The following is a 20804-nucleotide window of genomic DNA, read 5'->3' as shown; positions in this document are numbered from 1 at the left end:
ATTTTATGAAAAAATATTGGAACCCTAATACCTACCCCCCCATTTTCACAAAGCCTTCCCCTATTGCCCCTAAAATTATCCGACGAGAACTGTGAAGCATGAGTTCTACTTGTGACAAAAGTGCAGCAATCATTTTGAACTAAAGAGATTCTTGAAATTATTTTTTGTAATACTTTAGTTTCGAAATCACGAGTAATTAAAAGGACGTCTGAGTGCAAAATTAAACTCAGACATGGTTTTTTTTTTTATATTTATTATTTTTTTAAAATCGTTTTTCAAATATTCTTAGTTTCTAAAAGCATCTACAGTTAACATTTATACAGAAGGTAATATCTTCAACCATTTTAATCTCACCTATAATTTTAATTAGATAATTACAGTTATCGAGACATTCAGAAAAAAAAACAAAATTATAATATGCTAAGTAAAAACCTAAGTAACAATACGCATATAAATATTTTACACATGTTCTAGTCCTCGTGTAATAAATCCATCAGATGTCTACTCTTGCGCTAGAATTAAAATTTTATAAATTGACAACTTACGAAAATTATTCAACAGTTAAAGTATAATGCTTTATTAAAATACAACCTGATGGCGGCATTCGGTTCACATTTGAATTGAGTGATATATGATACGGGTAAAATACATAAAATAATCGTGCTCCTGATAATATTCTGATGCGTCCAACAAACTGCGCCCCAAATTCAATCACCTCAATTCAAAGCGAAAAATGATCAAGTGCAACGTGTAAATTATCATTAATTTCAATTATAATTCGCCAAGTTTTTTATGCTGCATGTCTTCTTTCCAGTGATAATTACTATTGTTTTTTGCAGCATAATAATATTGAAAACAAAAATTTTACCATTATCAAGCCATTGATCGTTTCACAATACCTATCTATTATCCGAATTTCCATACTTCATTCTGTATTCCGAGTTATCTATAAAATATGTAACAGTGACAGCAAACCATGAAATCGATGAAAATCGAATTTCAAACTTGAAATAGTGTTTCATCATAATTCATAAATACGTCAGAATAAAATGATAACAAAATAACGAGTGACATAAATTTCTATTTTGAACTGCATTCAGGAACAGGGAATGCTAAATAAAATGCAATGCACGAGACAGTGATAATTCAACCGTTTAATATCGTGCTGTTTTTTAACCGATGACAAATTATCGCTTCCTATAAAGTATTAATACCTTATTGCAAAGTTGCAAGTCGTACGAACAATAAAGTGTGTGTGCGTGTGTGTGTGATGACACTGTGCTGACCTAGGTGCGACATTTACGTGGAATGTACCTAATACGATATTATAGTATTTTCACAGAGCTAGGCTCATTTTCAAGTTTATTCAAATTCATGAAAACAATTTTTTATGGAAAATAATATATGACTCAGGCTTTTTTGTCCGATTTAGGCAGGAATCAGTAAAAGTACGAATCGGAAATTATTATTAAGCGCTTATGACAAATATTGTGGATTATGATGTGACGATCTTTAATTGTACTGTTCAGGGAGTACATAAGAAATATCGTCCCAGGGATGACGATATAGTCCTTGTTTTAATCTCTTCTGATCCATAAAGTGACCTGGAAAACAGAAAAGGTTATAAGTATTCATTTTATAGTGATCTGTCAGAGCATATGGATTTTATACTTTGAGTGAACCCGCTAATATCGAATACATACCAATGAAACCGATACTCCTTCCAAGTACGAAGAGGCTGTTGATAGCTCCAATTTCAATATATTCCTGAGCCTCTTCCCTCGTGAAGCTGCCGCTATTTCTCAGCATATCGACAAATGCGCATGCAATCATGCCGTCGACATTGAGAATAAGATTAGGCTTCTTACTTGTCGTAATTTTTTCAACTTCCAGAGCATATTCGACTAGTGGTTTGGCAGGGAAATTTTCCAACACAAATTCTTTAATGAGCTTCACGCGCATATCCGGATTATTGATGGATTTAATCCGATGCCCAATTCCCATGATAAGCTTCCCTTTCTTGCGCGTGTCATTTACGAATTCCTGAGGATGAAGGCCTGCGTCGTAGGCTTCTGAAAACATATGGGCTGCACCATCTAAAGCTCCACCAAATCGATCTCCCTGTAGGCAAGGGCAAAAAAATACGTAAAACATCGGAATGAGGTCATTTAGAATTCGAAATTATTTTCCACTGATGGTTTAACGTAATCACGATTAATCGGGAAGCTTTTGACAACTTACAATAGTAAGTAATCCAGATACTAGTGAGCTGACTAAATCTTTTCCAGCTCGGGCACAGACGATAGTATTGTGGGCACCTGATACGGCTGGGCCGTGATCAGCGGTAAGCATCAGCGACATTTCCAGGAATTTGCAATAAGTTGCGGGTAAACATCGCTGGAACCACAGTAAAGACACAACTCCGCCAATTCCAACATTTTGTTTCAGCACCTCCGTCACTGGCATACCAGCATAGAGCAGCTCATGGCCACGCTCATCGCAGATCGATGTCATGAAGGATGCAGGTTTTCGTATCAAACCAAGTTCCTGAAATAGAAGTAGTACAAATCTCTTAATGTAATAAATTGCCCTGAATAAAATTGTGTAAGGAGTTTGCAAAACGTGTACCAACCCTTGCCCAACTATAGTCCATAGGTACAGTGGGTGGAGGAACTTCGGGTTCAGGACGAATGATTCCAGCTTTCACTAATCCCTGATAGACATTCTGGATTAGATCGCCGAGATTGTCGAAGCTATCGGGAACGTAAGCTCCAGCAGCTTTCAATGCAGCGTTCTTCGCCACAGCTGTTTCAAGATTACTGTGCGCAATAGAGCCAGCATGCCCAAATTGAACTTCAGATTTGAACATACTGGCACAGGTACCGATACACCAAGCTACCAAAGGTTTCGTTATCTTCTTAGACTTGAGAGCTTCGCAAACTTCGTACTCTTCAACTCCACCCACTTCGCCCAATAGGATTATCAGCTTGACATTGGGATTGGCTTGATAACGCATTATATGGTCCATGAAATTAGTGCCAGGATAACGATCTCCACCAATAGCTACTCCTTCTAATACACCATTAGATGCTTTGGAAACTATATTATTCAATTCGTTTGACATACCACCTGATCTCGATACATAGGCAACGCTGTAATACAGAAAAATTTGGATGACTCGAGTGTCTAAAAAGACAATAAACGGGAAATAACCGCTTAACCAACTGAAAAACCTCACCTTCCTGGTCTGTAGAGTTTGCTGTGTAGAATATTATCCATCATACCTCCAGTGTTACCAATTTTGAAACATCCAGGCTTTACACCACCAACAGTTGCGGGTCCGATGATAGTGACTCCTTTTTCCTGAGCGAGTAGAATTAACTTCCTTGTCATATTTTCAGGGATACCTTCAGCGATAATGGCAATAGTTCTGATTTGTGGGAATAGAAGAGTTTCAACTGTGCTGTCGTAAGCTGAGCGCAAGGAGGCAAAAGTCACCATGACATCAGCATCTTGATGCTTGTTCATCGCATCTTTCATATGTTTGTAAACAGGAATCAATACCTATGCAAAAGAATCGCGCTGTCAACAACTTTTCTTAAACTTATCGTTAGACTCATCAAAACTTGAATATAAGTCAAGCTGACCTCTTTGTGGCCCCAGTAAAATTTCTGCTTGTGGTCACCCACAAACGGATATACAATAGCTGCTACAGAGGGTTCTGTTCTCCTGCACACAAAGTCAAAGTCCAGCATACTTTGAACAGCCCTGTTTTGCATTCCCCAAATAATAGCCCTGGTTTTATTGCTGAATAACTCCTGCCCACTAGACGAATCAACAACGTCGGTTTCTTTTATCTTTTGTTGTTGCATAGGCAAGCCAGAGCTGGTCTTTTGTGGCGCTGGGGGACCAACATCCTGGCCAGAGGGGAGGAGGAAATTAGCTGTCGAGAATTCCTGTGCCTCAGGATCAGGAATTGGCTTCTTTCCGAGAGCCATACCGCAGATAGCAGTCATGTGTGTTTCAGGACCGAATACATAGCCACATATGCCCAGGCGCTTTCCAACTTCGCGTATAATTCTGTTCGAAAACACAGGTACAAATAAGTCACAGTAAACGTTAACAATTCAAACACAGCATCGCAACGTGTTGTTCGTTGACATCAATTTACCTTAGACCCTCTTGGTAGTTAGGCCCTGCCCTCCTCACAAAGATTTTAATATCATATTCAATCAGCTTTGGCTGAAATTCTTGCAGAGCCTTGACGATCCCCTTGAATGTTGCTGCAACGTTTGTGAAGTTAGCAATACCACCGCCGATAATCAGTACTTTTCCATCAGGATGCTTTTCTTTTGTCATCAGGCTCAGAATGGTTTTCGCGTACTCATAAGTTTGCTGCTCGCTGGGGGCTCCAGAGTATTCGCCATAGTTTGCCAACTCTGATGCACCGCCAAGATCGCAAATTGTATCCGAATAAATAACGGACGCACCTGAAAAACATCTTCTTTAATAAAAAAAAAAAATAAAAAAATACTTTTAGCAAACAAAACTGCAAATTATATGATTGCAGGTAACTACAACACGTGATTTAGGTCTTTCGAGTTTCAAAGTTTTCTTATACTTGTAACAACTCTCACCTCCACCAGCGACCATCGTCCAGATGCGTCCCGATCTGTTCAGGATTGTCAATTTCAGACTGGCACCAGACTTAGCATCCAGATCAGCAATATAAGCTTCTTCGGGATAAGCATCCCGACCAAAAGGAGGTGGATAATCAATTTCACCCCACACGGGTCGGCAGATAAAATCAGCTGTAGTATCCAACTTTGCTGCAAGATCCAGTATGTAGATTGCGTCATTTGTCACAACCAACGGATTTATCTCCAAGTAAGTGAAGTACAATTCAACGTATAATTTGTACAGAGCTTCGATGAATTTGGCGATCACACTGAAACAAAAAAAAACACTTGTCTGTAGGTATGGTTTACTCTGGCATTGATGTAACATGTTGCCAATTATCCGAAATAAACCTGCAAATGCGAATACATTGAAATATTGATAGCAAAGCCCCAAAGGACACAGGACTTTTGCTGAAACCAGGAGACAAATATGCTGAATAGCTGATCTGTGCCGATTGGTAATTAATATTTCTTCAATAAACATGTGTATATTATGACAGCAACAGAGGGGGATCTATAAATTATGTTCAAGATAAAATTGTTGCTTATAACTCGATAGTATCACGAAAATGACTCACGGTTTTTTAGCTGGCGATACATTGATTAATAATTTTTCAGTCAGCTTAGCCTGGTCAGGAGGAGATGAACCTACTGGTACTTCCAACTTGAGAGCTTTGGCATCTACGTCTCCAATGTCTACTCCACCTTGGTGATGGAATAGAATTGTGTCTGCCTTACGATGAGAGTATATGCAGACGTAAGCTTCCTCCTCCTATTGATGTAAAGAACAATTCGGAGAATTACAATTAATAGGCGTTATTGGATATTGTTTTAATAATAGGGTGCCTAATAAAGTCAGGACCCAAATTCCCTGGGGATCCCAGGTTTTTCTAGGCAATTTTTCAATTTTTACAGATGTATCGGAGAGATAATTTTCCATCTGTGGTGCACTTAAACAATGTTAGTTAGTACGAAGCGGAAATTTTTTTTTTATATATGTGTCGGATAAAATTGTTCATACTTGGGTCTTTGCATATAGTACGTATCGGTAAGTTTTCTATTTATAAGTTGATTGAATTATAAAAAAAAAATTCGTATTCGTCAACAAATTCCCTGAGAATTCCTGGATATTCCAAGAGAAAAAAAAATCTCTGAGAATTCAAGGAGTTCCAAGTTTTTCCAGGTAGTAGACACCCTGTAATAAAATTGACGACAAATCTTTCAAAATTGAAAAAATTACTTACAGGTTTGTGAGGTATGAAAGGCTCGATTATAAACGTCTTTAGCTTTCCAGTAGCTTTTTCGACCTGTTGATCTTTGTTCATCCTTTCTTCTACCCATTTCTGAACGGTAGGTAGATCAGCGTTGACTTTGATTAGTCCCAATTTACCACGTCGCTTGATCAGCTGATCAGGCTTGACAACTAGTTTCTCAGTTTTGAGCCATGGATTTTCAATAGCAATATCAACCCAGTTTGTATTGTCATCGATAGAAACAAACTGGCATTTAACAGCAGCAGTTCCCTTCACTAGATTACGATTAATCAGATCTTTGCCCGTCGCCTCGCGTATTGCCTTGGCTGACATTTTTTCTAATAATCTGAAACACACAAGTTTAGATTTTCATTTATAAAGCTGTCCCATTTTTCTTCGTTATATCTGAAATTTGAAAAGGCATTTTACAGTATTTTTTTGTATGTGATTTAGTCAAAGTAAAACGATTCTGCTACACAAAAAGAGAATAAAGAAGATTATCTGTGGAGTGACCAGATATTCAAGTAAATGCTGAACATCAGAGAGCTGAAAACCAGTTTTTCTAGTTGACTTTTGGACTCATTATACGTAAGTGACTGGAGTGCCAAAGTTGTAGCTATAGCAGGAAAAGTATGTAGGCATGAAAATAAAATTGTTCCAGCATAAATTATTTTTTCATTCAACCAATCGGCACGAGGGAAAATTAAAATAACACATAAGCGAATTGTTATGTACCAGAAAACCGTTACCGCTCTAGAATTCAATCGAACATTGAGCCAGACGGAAGGTCTCTACTTTCACTTGTTATATGATAGTATCGTACAGTTCCGTGCATGCATATAACATCTACATCTATCACAATAAATTAATGAGGGCACATTCAAAGGGCAGCAGATTGAAAAATTTATTCGTAACCAAGAATGAAAATGATATTCCCAAACACTCGACCCTCGACTGACGCATAGATCTATGAACGTACAATGTACATACATTCTGCATATATACGTTGTATGCCGTGCACGTGTACAGTTCGACGATAATTCCGAACGCGTGGCTTTTATCCAATTATGCTTACGACGCACAGGAAGACCATCGAGGTATTGTACGATAAAAATTAAAGAAAAAAAATTATCATTTTTACATCTCTTATTCTCTACGCAGATCGAAATCAGCAATTTTTTCGTTAATGTGGATTCCTCGTTATAACGTTATTGGTGACAGAGCATACATGTGAGTATGAGACAATAAAATAAAAGCAAAGTCAACGAATGAAAGGATTCGAGGTTGCACGTATATTTGGGTAATAAATAGTCTGCTGCTGATCAATCGAACGTACAGAAAGACCGTATGGATGCCGAAAAGGTCCGGAAAGCGGTCTTTCTAACGCAGAGACGTGTCAGTCCAACGTTACGGCACTTTCTCCGTTCACAACTTTCTTCAAATAAAAATTGATCCAAGTTGAGTATCATTATACGTATATATATATTGAAAAGTTCATATAGAAGTAACGGGAGAATATTCGGACAGAGGTATCGTTGTTGAAAACTTGATCAATTTTACACTTGTAAAGCAACTGATACAAACGTCCTGCTTCTTGTGCGTATGTACAATTAAATATTCGTTTAAAAATACCGCGATCTGAAATACGGAAAACACTATAGGCAATTCAATGTCCTAATGAATCGAAACAGACATTTTCTCCTGATGTTACAAGATTGGCTCAGAAACGGCGGGAAGAAAAAATTGCAAAAAGCAAAAGAAATCAAAGGTGAAGAGACACTCGTGGCCGCGTCACGTTGAGAATACATTACCGATAATTTGCGGGAACCTTATGTCAATGAGGCTAACCTTGACTAAAAGTCGTCATTTAAATGAATTCTAATTCACGTGTGCGCGTACATGAAAAGTTGAATAAAAAAAGAAATAAGAAAACGCAACCTAGGAAGAAGTAATGATGTAAGCACCGGACGAAACGTTGATTGCGAAATTACATTTTAATTTGAGAGATTCAACTCAAGGGTGCTTAACTTTCCACAGTTTAAAGCTCGAAAACTACTTTTGACGAAGAAATAATAATACATCGAAGGTAACAATGATAAAGAAAATTACAACCAGTCGGTAAAACATATACGTACGGCGGTTAAATACAGTTGAAAGCAAAGGCGGGAATAATACGAATGAAACGTTTATCCACTGAAAACAGTTTTACCGTTTGTGAGGATGAAGATTTTGCAAAACGTAGAACACTTGGACGTCTTTCACCTGGTGCGTAAAGGTTCGTGATATTTGTGCTCTGCCAAAATGGATTTCTTATTCTAACAGGTATCACGGTGTTGACTTGAAATTGATTGTAATTATGAATTGAAAAAATTAGAAGTAAGTGACGACAGAACAGATCGTTTACTCGGCCGACTGCTCGCGGCAGACTGAAGTTTCCGACGTGCTGCGATCCCATATGTATAAATGTGCATTATACGTGTATTATAACGTATGCCTGCCTGCATGTGTATGTGTGGGAATCGCTGCCCCACGTCCTTGCGATAATCAAATGGCAAAAGCCACAGATCGTACGATTTCAACATTTTTCTGCATATCCTAATCGTCACACTCATCCGATCTCTCTTTTGCTTCTCTCTTTTTCTTTTCGGAATATAAAAAAGTTTAATATCGCACGACGGATGCATAACTGATCTTCGCAATGCCCCCGCGTTTCAACTTGCTAAACTTGCTCTTCATTATCAAGGAGAACAATACACTTATAATATGTATGAATTGTATTAAAAAAAAAAATACAATACACTTATAATATGTATAAATTATACGTGTAATAAACGGAAGAGCGACAAACAGGTTGAGAAGTGAAAGGACAAACTAATAGAAATACACACGTTGTTTAGGCCGTATTTGTATAAGAAATATGACATGTGTATGTCGTAGGAAATGACGACCAACGAGCCATCTCGGAAGGGAGAACTAACTATTAAATGAAACGTGAAACGAAGCCACGTGGCCAGGCACCCAGGTCACCGGCTCATGAAAAGGAAGTTGCAGATTTAGTTTTGACTTGTATGTATTTTTAGTAGGATTTACCGTGTAATATGTCACGGCAACGTTAGCAAATAGCGAGACGGTGGCAAAAACAAGCGTGCAAAACAAATGATTGCACGGAGATTAGGTCGTTGACTCATCGTTGAATCAATTGTAGGACGGGAAATTACGGTTGATACCTATATTATACATATTCGATAAATAAGCGTTCAAACGGTTAACGATAAGCTTACGTCATGTAACGAGTTGTATAACAATTAAATACTGCTACATAAGGTATGTATAACGCTACGAATTTAATTGAATTTCGAACAATTTTACGGACATTTAAAAATACCAATAATGCAAATAATAATCGGAAGAGAAAAAAATCTTAAAAACTTTTTACTATACTGTATACTATATGTATATACTTCTTACTACATATAGATATTGAAGAATAGAGTTTTCGTATAGTATTTTCGTATTTGCAGAAAGGGCAGGAGGGCGAGCTTTGCGTCCTGCGGTTACCAACATCTATTATCGGATAGCCCCCCCCCCCTCCTAAAAATGTGAATATAACGCATAAGCTGCGTCGCTTCAAGAAATATTCTCTAACCACACATGGATACGATAGAAATATACGAATTCGTATCGATATCTTGAATCGGCAACGATTATTTGACGAGGGAACATCAGGCGGAGTAGCGCGATAAAATATGCAGGTTTATACCACGTGGTGATAAAGTCACACCACGGCCACGCGTGTACAAGTAGGCAGGACTGTTATCACCGGCGGACAAGTTCATATGCATAGCGTACACATATACCTATCTACTTCAATTTTGTTATATTCTAACCATTACGTAGGGGGCGGTCGCTAACACTGCAAATCGCCTTGTCCATTGCGTAACGCATCGTCGCTCCGTAGTATGTGTTACATGTACATTTTTTGGAAGTTGATGTGAGGGGGGTTGTAAAAGTGCGTTATGTGTACACATACCTACGTGTGGCCATTGGCCATACAAACCCGGGCAATGAAAAGAATTTGCATTTACACAAGGGCTTAGATGTAACCTATTTTCACAATTTGCATTATATCGATAGCAGCGGTCACGAGACTGAAACTACCAGCCAGAATTAGCGGCCAAACGTTCTAATGCTCATTTGAATAAGATAGTGAAGTACCTTAAACCTCCGATACTTTTATAGAATTACGAGGATAAGACTGAACTGCATTTTTCTATTTCCAAAAAGTTTAACCGTTTGGCTGCTAGTTTCAGCTTCATGCAGCGGTCTGTAAAACTTGTTGTCGTCATAGAGTAAATGTTGCAGAAGTTGGATTAGAATCGGTGAGCAATTCTGTGAAGGATTCGCGAAGTATCGAACGCGGAAGCTTCATATTCCGGATATTACAATATCAACCTATTTATGTTTACTTCTGCAGGAAATTTCGTGTATAACTGTTATTCTTATCGTAATATTTCAAACTGTAACTGTTATTTTCCAGTCGATTGGACAGGCCGAGTCAAGTAGAGCCGCAGGTGAAGCCTTATAGAATCGGTTATGCGCGCACACACGCACGCATACGCACACAAATGTATTATCTAGTCACGACCTATCTCAACAATAGCGTAACATATTTCAAAATATTCTTCGCGGCCGCCGGCGATAATAGTCGTGATAAAAATAACGACCATTTTTCACAAAGTTATGCCACCGCGAGGAAAAATAGTCGTGCGATCATTATTTTTTTATATGTTTAGTTGCGAGGAACAGGATGTTTTCAATATTTGGACAGAACCTCCTTCGGAAACGAAAACCAATTCCCGATTGGCGACTATCTGTGTATGGTTTCGCTGATGGAGGGGTCGTGACGTCTGCTTGACATTAACACACGAGTGACCGAACCGTGATGAATACGTGATAGTCACGGTTGATGACGAGCCTTGCACGTCGCTGTTTCGTACGTTCGTTCTTCACAGGCGAGAGAAAATGTTCGCTTGTTTTTCTTCGAGTAACGTACATTTGATTTTTTAAATAACTTACACCATCGCGACAACAATAGCCGAAGGACATTCTATGACTACGATGATTCTTTGACTAATTATGTCTGCTGAAAGAGGCGTCGTTGTGACATTATGACCACATTTGCACTATCACTCGGCTCTCGTCTTCCTGTCGCACGGCGTAAACGCACCAAGTGTTTTTTTTTTTTTTTTTTAATCTCTCTCTAATGACGAGAAATATTAAAATATTGGGCCAAGGGGCCCATAAATTTTAAACGAATTGGAGGGAAATGTGTTTCTCTAATTCGATTTACGGCTATGCAGTTTTTGTTTTTTTTTACCTTAAAACGTGTATACTTATAGCGGAAACGTGTAACAGGCGGCAAATAATAATTTTTTTGTTTTTTCGCTTCCCACCACCCACCACAAACGAACGAAGAGCGGACCGAAAGATGTCTAACGCACGACTGAAGAATGAGAGTTTATTTTCATATAAACCAGGTCGGAACGTGTTTAAATCATTATTCATTCATTAAGGATGATAATTCACGCGTAGAAGAGAATAGTAGATAATGGGCTTCCTGCATTCCCTTAGCTAATTGATCGGAGTTTCTTTGTAGTAGGTGTACGACGGAAAACGAAATATGTAAACTTAGCAGATCTATCATATCTACTAAGTAGTACTTGTCTACGTTCGGAGAACTCCTCGGCAAACGTGTGCAGTGTCTGCATTACATCCGTAGAATAAAATATCCCGATAGGCCCAAAACCGCTGCAGAGAGGAACTTGGCTATTTTGGCAAATAGATATATTATCGCTACAAGCAAGCGGCAAACCCGTGGCTCCCGGTTTTTTTGCCACCGCGCGATTGACAATCAGCCTGGAGTCTCGCGAGTTTAGTCCGGAGTCAAAGTGCGAGTATTACGTAAATCAATTTGCATTTGCGGCGTCATGTGAGAATAACAGATAATCCGCACGCAGGCTACGCTTAATACTCAGGTCAAATAGATTCCTCGTAGATTCAACGTGCGTCGTACGCGTCATGCGACGGCTTCTGAGTTTGAGCAGAGCGCGAAACGCAGGCTTATACATACGCTAATAGAAATGGTGTAGATGAAACGAATTATACACAAATAGGGTATAAAAATATCGAAATTGTGTCATCGGTTTAGGTACATACATGTACCTACATTGATACATGTAATTATATACCTACATTGCATGATATGCCTACTAACGTTGCGAATTTATTCGAGACCAACGTCGCGACTTTTCGTACCAATAACCGAGGAATTCAAAACTCGAAGCGTTGCTCCGTACTTCTTATATACATTGCCGCATTCATTCGAATAAGGATTGCGTACAGGTACCGGACGATAATTGGGCAAACAGTAATTATGTGCGGCTTAATATGTAAATGCTATAATGAAAACGAAGTAGAAAACGTATTATTCGTATTAGGGGTTGCTTTAAGGGGGTGCCCTAGTCAACTTCGACGTTGTATGTACGTGCAAATATCGAACTCCACGTACCTAAAACGTGAAAATGGGCATAACGTCCCAATTTTATACACAATTCTCAACAAAAACACTCCAATCCACTTTCATTTGACGCAGAAATACGGGAATGGCATGGATTCCATGAAATCGCAATGGTAAATTCGTTGAATTCATGCTACTTCTTTATTTCTGCGACGAATGGAAATGCATGATATTTGGAGATATATAGGTACGTCAACGTCGAATCCGACCAGGGCACCCCCCTAAGCGTAAACGACGCGTTTAACACATGATTGTTATTTCAAAACGTCACGTAATAAGCCAACATCTTCGTCACTTGACTATTTTTGAATCCCCACCGATATTGAACGGAGAGAAACTTTGCATAAATATGAGGAACAGCATTGGCTAATTATTTTTCACAAACCGCGTGACGTGATGTACATAATTGGTGTACATCAGTAAGTAAGCAACCATTAAGTCTACATTTTGTAAAGTCTACATCAGCAATATACAAAAATCGTGGAACACTTGTTCTTATGGGTTATGAAGGAGCTTGATTTTAAATCACGAAATAACGTGAGCAATTCGGGCTGCAGTCCAGCTGGTGGGAGAAAAAGTTGCATAAATAAAAGAACTAGAAATACGTGAAAAACCTTGCGTAACCCGTTGAACGCGATTGCATATTTATTGAATTGGTGGTTACGTTTCTGCCAAGGTTATTCCTGTTTCGAAATGAAAGAAATAGCAAGACATAACCGTTTTATCTTCCTATCTGGAATACTGGTCTACACTACACTACAATCAATCAGGCGTGACAGATAGTAGTCGTATTTGATTATTCCGATTGTGCAACTACCCCGTGCTCAATCAGGTTTTAATTACGCTGAAAAAGTATATATTATCGATATTGAACGTAATCTCAATCACCGCGGTCACATCAACTGTAATTCGCAATGGGCAGGCAAACAATGATATGACTGATTGAAGCAAAACTGAAATGACGAATGAATATCAGATCTCTGCGCTATTTTTTAGGTTAGTTGTGACGCAAGTTTTACGAGAAGTTCGAATTTTTTAATAGAAAGAAGAGAACCTAGTTGTTTATATACTCGACAAGAACAATTGTCAAGTAAATACAATCCCGTCGTGCGTCGCTTGCTGTTGTTTGGCTGAACATCTCTTGTCAATTGGCATCATTGTTGCAATACGGATGTAATAAAGACGAGGAACAATAAAACTATATTATCGAGATATTGGAAGGTAAGTCGTGATTATAATTCGTCGGATTGAACGAAATATTCTATAATGTTACTCACAAGTTGACAGGCGCCTCGGATAATAACGTGTAATTCAAAATTCGACTGGAAATCCGACGACGAAAACATCCATCGACACAACCGACAGGGAGCGAAAGGACGATTTAACGCTGCGCCCCGCGATCGCGAAACACCGAAGACGAACAGTTGCCACGCTGTCACCGACTAGACACCACGGATCGAACCTTATTGATGAGATTTATAGATTCTGAGAGCTGCTTTACATCATTTGCAATGAGTTGACACCAGTAAAAGTAACTGGCTCAATCTAAGGGAAATAAGAGAAAATCTATTATCAATTAACGTCAGTTGCCTTCAATATGGCCGACACGTCGGCGACACCGTCCATGGAGACTAGAGGTAAGGAGGCCGAACGCATAGGGCGGAATCGTCGAAAAGTGGACCGTAAAAGTGATGAAAGATTTTGTAGTTCGGGATGTATCCGCAAGCGATACCAGCGCCTGGTTACGAATAGGATCACGGTCTTACATACAGGTCTTGCGACTCTGAGTTTCGACGTGGGCCTCTTAACGTGTCAAGCCGCTAGCGTCGCTGCGATCGAGGGATGCCCGGTGCGACAAGGATGACGATAGTCGCGCTCGCGCGTCACATGGGCGTGGAATCCTAACCCATAAATTTTATTTACATATTATAAGACGTGTCAAAGGCTTATTCAAACATTGTAGGTTATGTTGATGCATCCCTCGATCGCAGCTCCATCTGATTTTTCTTCAACAGAGGAGCCACTCTCTACCATTGGAATTCTATTGAGTCGCAAGACCTGTATGTAAGACCGTGAATAGGATACATACGTGAGGATCGACAATTCAAAATCACCGCCATGGAGCCCCGAACGCTGTACTGCGGACGTGGGCTACGAAAGCAGTGAAAATTTTTACTGAAATACCCGCTGGCGCTGCTGTACCCAAGAGAGGATGACAGAGACGGAATGAGAAAAAAGAGAGAAGAGAATATTCATATTCGTAGCGCAGTTATACGTAAACAGATGAGAAAAACAGTAAATTGTTCGTTTGTCAATTAATTCTGTCATCATGCATTTGTTAACTAGATAATATTTTTGGGCATAATTCAAAGTCGAGTTGACCTAAACCCTAGAAATATTTATTATTAAAAATTATTTTTATACACTACGCGTCAAATCCAAATGAATTAAAAAACAACAACAAAAAGTGCGAATAGTTATTATTTAGTGTACAATAGGAATGTCCTTTTTCATACAGATAGGAAACAAAAATTTTTAAACGACAAAACATAACAATTTTATTAAAAAATTATTATTTACTGCACAATAGGAATGTTTTTTCGTACAGATAGGAAACAAACATTTTCAAACAACAAAACAAACATTTTTTAACAATAAATAATATTAACAATGCGATAAACTGCGGACTGGTGTAAATAAATCGATTTTCACCTAAATCGAAGTTCATCCAAGAGCGAAATTTTCATCGCAGACCCTCGACAATTACCGCATTATCATGAATTGTCCAGCTCCGGATGGCCCGACGAACTCAATTGTTCTTCTACTCAACACGATGAAACTAATGGTTTCTCAGTGAATAATTTATATGGAGCATTCCACCCGAATTCGACCAGGCTCCGACCCTCACCCTTTTCGATTCGACTCGAAATTTTGTATGCCGTTCACTCATATTAGTAAAGGCTACCATATTTTTTTACATTTTTCTTTTCCATCCCGTTCTCGAGTGACAATTTTTTGAAAAAATCTATGAAACCAAATTCAATCAGTGATATGTTCTAATTGAAAAACGGCTTTCCGACTCCAAATGTATTGTCTAATGATGTCTTTGATCCATTCGCTTCCGGGCTCGAATTTCGTCTTGTCCTCGTATGGAAGACTTTTTTTCGAATGTACGCTGGAAATATTGTAACATCACGTTACGATTGTACAAGCTTGTAAAGAATCTCCAAAAATTCTCAACGATCAACTTACGCTTCGGAAATAACAATCATGGGCACGAATTTTCCGTTCTGAGTCGTAAGTTATATTAGGCGGACGAGTTTTCATATCCACACAGTCAAAAAGCGCGCGAAGGTTCATCTGGACCAATTGGTTGCATCACAGGATGCACAGATGATCAGTCGATTTCCACACACTCGGTATACCGCTCGAGACGACATTCCGATCGGTCGAGCTCTTGAACACCTGCGACGTGCTGCTCTCGAAAACATCCCTTCGACCATCGGTGATCGACAAGAAACTCGCCCATCTTATTGAACAGCTTTTGTTCGGCCTCGAGCTCCTCGTAATACTGAGCGTTCGTTCTGCCTGGTGGAAATATTGTCTTGTGCAGCGAGGCCATCTGTACGAGAATACTGGCGATGCGTCTTCTTATGCTATCATTGTGCTGCCGTCGTCCTAAGCGCTTGCAGTTTGCTCTGCTGGCATCTCTCCCAGTTCAGCAGCCTGGGTAAGAACAATATTTCCCCATTGTGCACTCTGCTACCAGAAATAAACTCAAAATAAAATTTGTGATTACACATGACAATATATGAATTTTAACCTCACTTTCATGCTCGTTTTATTCAATCCGTAAATTACAATTTAATAAAGTATTGAAAATAGCATATGTATTTAAAAAAAATACCATTTTCTCACCTGCTTAGACATAATGTGGGGCAATCACTCACTACACCTTAAGACGCTGATTTTTATCACAATAAGAAAATCTTTGCAAAACTCGTTTATACGTGCAAAGACGAAAAGCCAAGAATGACGTGTAAATCACGGTCGTATATACGCAAACCCATCTCCTATCTTCGCAGCACTAGCGTTTCCCGTGGCTGCATTTCGAACCCAAATTTTCACCACTTTCAGGGTCTACGTTTATAATACTGTAACGTTCTTGGACGTTACGGAAATAAATATGGTTTCGTGAGTTTGATTATCAAGCCAAAATCAAAGGCGTAAATACATGTCATGTAAAAGCTTTAATTGCAGGGTACGTGTTTCTGGTTTTAAATCTGAAACAAGACTGTTTTTACAATAATGTTGGTTGACGCAGCAACCTTATTCTTTTTAAAGACATAAGAGGTTTATAAACGTCTTTTATCTATGATGACTACTAGATCATTAAAAGTGAGCAAAACGGGTGATTTCACCCTTTGTAACAATACTTTTCCTATAGGCGTTCGGGCTCCTTTACTCTAGGCTTCATGATCACCGCGCTGACGGAGCCCGCAGTGGTAGCGCTGCCAGTCAGGTACATCCTGCGGATCGTTCATCACTTTCACAGTCATTTTGCTAGCATTGCGTTCGGATCCTTACCTCTAGTCTCCATGACACCGTCATTGACTACCTGCCCAACAAGATAGTAGACTTCTTAAGATCGAAAATGCTTGACTTATCGAACTCTGTCTAACTATTACGCAGCGTTTGGAGACTTTCATCCTCAGATATTACTGTAGGTAGCTGCCACCCATGCCGTCAACCCAGCCCCCTGACACTCAAGTGGACACTCACCACTGCTCGTATACTAAAAAATTGTACGCGTTTTGTCCCAGTTTTTTAGTTCCTCTACCCGGCGCTAGTTGACTTCTGACACGCTCGCTGCCCTTGCTGACCGCGTGCAAGCTCGTCAGGTAACTACTAGCGCTACTAGTAGTGGAAATTGGCGGCAGAATCGAGGGACATCTTGCGAACCACTTTTAGCAGCGTGTTTCAGGGGGCTGCGTCAAACTAGCGAAAACTGAAACCGAAGTGATGAGAGGAGATATATACTAGGAATACTCCGTCTCTCTCACTTTGCATTCGAATGGCTGAGAGGAAACGTATCGACGAATCCGGTACAGAGCGAGAGAAACAGGATATAATGGCATCTCTCTCCCTTACCCCTCCGCCACACTTATTGTACATGCGTGGCTACCTCCTATAGTATATGTTTTAAGCTTCCACGATAACTGAACTTACACGAACAGTTTCTAAAATGTCTGATGATCTTTCATCCGTTATAAATTAAACTGGCGAAAGGACGCTAATCGTAAATTGCTTCAAAGAATGATATTTTTTTTCTCGGAATTATATATTAAAATATGTTTATCAACTATATTATATTACATAATATATATCGCTCAATGAATCTTACAGCATGGAATGTGTGTACTACATTAACCAATCTTATTTTTTCGATTTTGTGATATTTTAAATATTATAATAAAATATTTTCCGTTCAATAATTGATTTAACTCTCCGACAGTTTCATCGCTCTGTGATCATGAACAGGAATAACATTCTTAATGATATTTATAGTACATTCATTCATCTCAGGCATGAATTGGACCGTACTGATCGAATATCCGTAACTGAATCGTCAGTTTGATCAATTCTTGGTTACTGTCCAACGTTGTTGGAATAAGATATCCTGGATGTTCGTTTAGTCTTTACCGAATTTGAAAATTTTAATTTTCGTTATTCTTTTTAGGAAAATATCCAAGTAATCCATCGTCATTGCAATCATTTACAGGAAAATTAGTTGGCATAGTCTTCAATAAGGATTAGACCCTGCCCTCTAGTTTTGCCAAAACGTCGTGTGCGTGTTCAATAACGCTATAGATGTAAGGTCTTTCCATTGGATTAGCTTTCAACATCGAAAGAATTAATTGCTGAATATCCTGCAACAAGGACCATAAACGAGCCATTACAAAAACACACTACGAAGTTAACAGTACTTTTGTTAAAATATTATTTCAGTCGGTTAATCAGTTACCTCATTGTATGGGGCACTTTCAGGGAATGAAATATTAGCGCTCATCACAGCCAACGCTACACTGTCCCCTCGCTCATACACGGTATCAAATGGTGATTTGAAATAACAAAGTGCATACAAAATACAGCCAAGCGACTATAACAAAAATGAACGTCTCAACTTGAATTATTTACTCTAATATTCGTAATAAGCCAAGTGAATTTGGATAGTACATGTTTTCTTGAATATAACATTATATAATAGTAACGTACCCAAATATCCGTCCTCTCATCAATCATACAATAACTGTCTACATTAAATAATTCTGGTGCTCTATAAGGCATCGAGCACCTTTCAGCGGCAACGTCCTGTAATGTTTGCGCCGTATGTGCTCCGCATACTTTGATCCGGGCTTGTGCTACTGATCCTACAAAATTATTATTGAAAAACATGGCTACAACCATAACAATCCGGTGAAATTATATCTGTATTATCTATTATGATGCAAGAGAAAGTTTACCCAAATCCATAATCACTGGGGTAAGCCCTTCGCCAAGAACAATGTTTGCAGTTTTCAAATCCCTGTGCGCTAAAGGCTCGGGCTTAGCTTCATGGAACGCCTTGACTCCGTCACATATTTGTAAAAATATCTCAAGAATTTCGTTAGGATTCATGTAGTCGGATGATTTTCCTCGCCGCTCCAATTCGTTGGCCAAAGTGCCTTTCTAAGTTACATTCGACGTTAGCTTTGATTTCGAAGTACCTCTTCGAAAGAAGATGAAACGTCCAACTTACATGATAATAGGGTAAAATGAGCAGCACTTCACTAGTAGCATTAACTACTGGATCAGCAGTGCCTTTGTGTGTTGAATCAATGCATTCTATGACATTTGGGTGTTTTATAATTGTATGGTATTCTATTTCTTTCAAGGCCAATCTTTGGTCCTCCGGTCCGTGGCAGACAATCTTCTTGACGGCATATTTTTTATGCGTAAGAGAATCCTCGACCAAAGAGACGGTACTGAATCCTCTAGAAAACGACGACGATTATATCATGCAGCAATAATCACAATCCCTAAGGTTGTAGTAGTAATAATATGTATGCAAATATACCCTTCTCCAAGATGTTCACGCACAGTGTATTTCCTCCCATTAACAGTGAATGTTTCCTTGGCGCAAATGCACCCCATTTTTAAAATCAAACTCAAACCAAGACTGTTCATTTTTAACGATACATAATTATCACAGAATCAAATTTCAAATAAATAATAATATTTAATCATTGGGTAACCACTTTCAAAGCGCCAGATGCTTACACAGATTTCGCTGTCACAAGCAGAAAGGAGTCTTTGAGTAGCAACCAGGTAGCAGCCTAGCGCTACCTACAACAGTAGCAGGTCAGTACGAAAGCCGTAGTGCCGGCACAGCTGATTAACGTATGTGTATATCGTCGGCCGATAAATGCCTATGGTTAATTCAGTCAAAAACGTCATGCGTGCCAAAAAGCGTGACACAACTTTCTTATTAGTTTCCCCATCTGTGTTAGAGTTAGTTTATGGTATTTGGTTATCTCAGAAAAAAATTCGCCGTACTTCGCCGATTTCTGAAATGCAGTAGAGAAGTTTTAGTACAGCAACGCTTTTAAGTCTCATTCACAAAGCAACATTTCTGTCATCTCCAAATAAGCTGAAATTTGGATGAATTCCCATTCAAATTAAATTATATCGCATGTCTAATGGTGTATGGACGTATGCGCCAAAAAGACGAATTTGGTGGTGAAAAGGCGTATAAATTTTTTTCGCGATATCCGCTACAAAGTCTCTCAGAACGCCTATTTACACTAGAATAGGCCGAAAAAATCAATGTAGGTAAAAGGCCTTATGTTTGGTGGATACGCTCCTTCGGCACCGTCAATATTTGCGTTTATCACATTTGTAAATGGTATAAGGTTGCATCCTATTTTAGTCTATTTTTCGTCAACGACGAAAACCTTCCGAAACATAATGATTTATCGATTTCGGGAAGAATTTATAAAATTTTATATTTTTCCAAAAAATTATATCCAACTTAACGGTATGAGGTTACATCCGTCATTTTTTCCCCGCAAATGCTTCTAAAACATTTGAAACGTAAAGATTCGCCGACTTCCGGAGGAATTTAAACATTATTTATGTTATAAAAAAATAATTTTGGACGTAAAGGTATAAAGTCGTATGTTGGAACGTGTGACCTTGCACCGTCAGTGAATGTCATTATTTTTCATAAAGTTCGTGATGACACGGCATAGCCGA

General features: G+C 38.9%; 2 protein-coding genes and 1 long non-coding RNA gene across 7 annotated transcripts; 1 reads left to right on the top strand and 2 right to left on the bottom strand.

Moving 5' to 3' along the window:
- Positions 1-553: 553 nt before the first annotated feature.
- LOC107220996 (ATP-citrate synthase) lies at positions 554-13925 on the bottom strand. Of its 3 annotated transcripts, none has more exons than XM_015659829.2 (11): positions 13787-13925; positions 5924-6278; positions 5258-5451; positions 4638-4948; positions 4172-4490; positions 3648-4080; positions 3239-3564; positions 2633-3152; positions 2242-2547; positions 1704-2121; positions 554-1604 (listed from the first exon to the last, which is right to left on the bottom strand). In XM_015659829.2, exons 2-11 carry the CDS (start codon positions 6263-6265, stop codon positions 1513-1515), a joined length of 3261 nt encoding a protein of 1086 aa, XP_015515315.1. In that variant the 5' UTR covers positions 6266-6278; positions 13787-13925; the 3' UTR covers positions 554-1512. The 3 variants fall into 3 exon arrangements, with proteins under 3 accessions (XP_015515315.1, XP_046593525.1, XP_015515316.1); XM_046737569.1 differs by lacking the exon at positions 13787-13925 and adding an exon at positions 8068-8359; XM_015659830.2 differs by lacking the exon at positions 13787-13925 and adding an exon at positions 8142-8358.
- On the top strand, positions 12942-13925 carry LOC124294038. The gene is made up of 3 exons (XR_006903930.1): positions 12942-13046; positions 13552-13730; positions 13790-13925. It is a non-coding gene; the product is annotated as an uncharacterized LOC124294038 (long non-coding RNA).
- Positions 13926-16740: 2815 nt separating this feature from the next.
- LOC107220988 (serine/threonine-protein kinase 16) lies at positions 16741-20116 on the bottom strand. Of its 3 annotated transcripts, XM_046737616.1 has the most exons (8): positions 19627-19906; positions 19309-19543; positions 19034-19238; positions 18786-18940; positions 18535-18669; positions 17292-18439; positions 16946-17127; positions 16741-16792 (listed from the first exon to the last, which is right to left on the bottom strand). In XM_046737616.1, the coding sequence occupies exons 1-6, from the start codon at positions 19734-19736 to the stop codon at positions 18323-18325; spliced, it is 957 nt and encodes a 318-aa protein (XP_046593572.1). In that variant the 5' UTR covers positions 19737-19906; the 3' UTR covers positions 16741-16792; positions 16946-17127; positions 17292-18322. The 3 variants fall into 3 exon arrangements, with proteins under 3 accessions (XP_046593572.1, XP_015515300.2, XP_046593573.1); XM_015659814.2 differs by having other exon boundaries at positions 16741-17127; XM_046737617.1 differs by lacking the exon at positions 18535-18669 and having other exon boundaries at positions 16741-17127; positions 19627-20116.
- Between the last annotated feature and the right edge of the window lie 688 nt (positions 20117-20804).

Source organism: Neodiprion lecontei, chromosome 4 (assembly GCF_021901455.1).
Source record: "Neodiprion lecontei isolate iyNeoLeco1 chromosome 4, iyNeoLeco1.1, whole genome shotgun sequence".
NCBI classification, from domain to species: Eukaryota; Metazoa; Arthropoda; class Insecta; order Hymenoptera; family Diprionidae; genus Neodiprion; species Neodiprion lecontei.
Note: the sequence above shows the minus strand (reverse complement) of the source record. Positions and strands in the feature narration are given on the sequence as shown.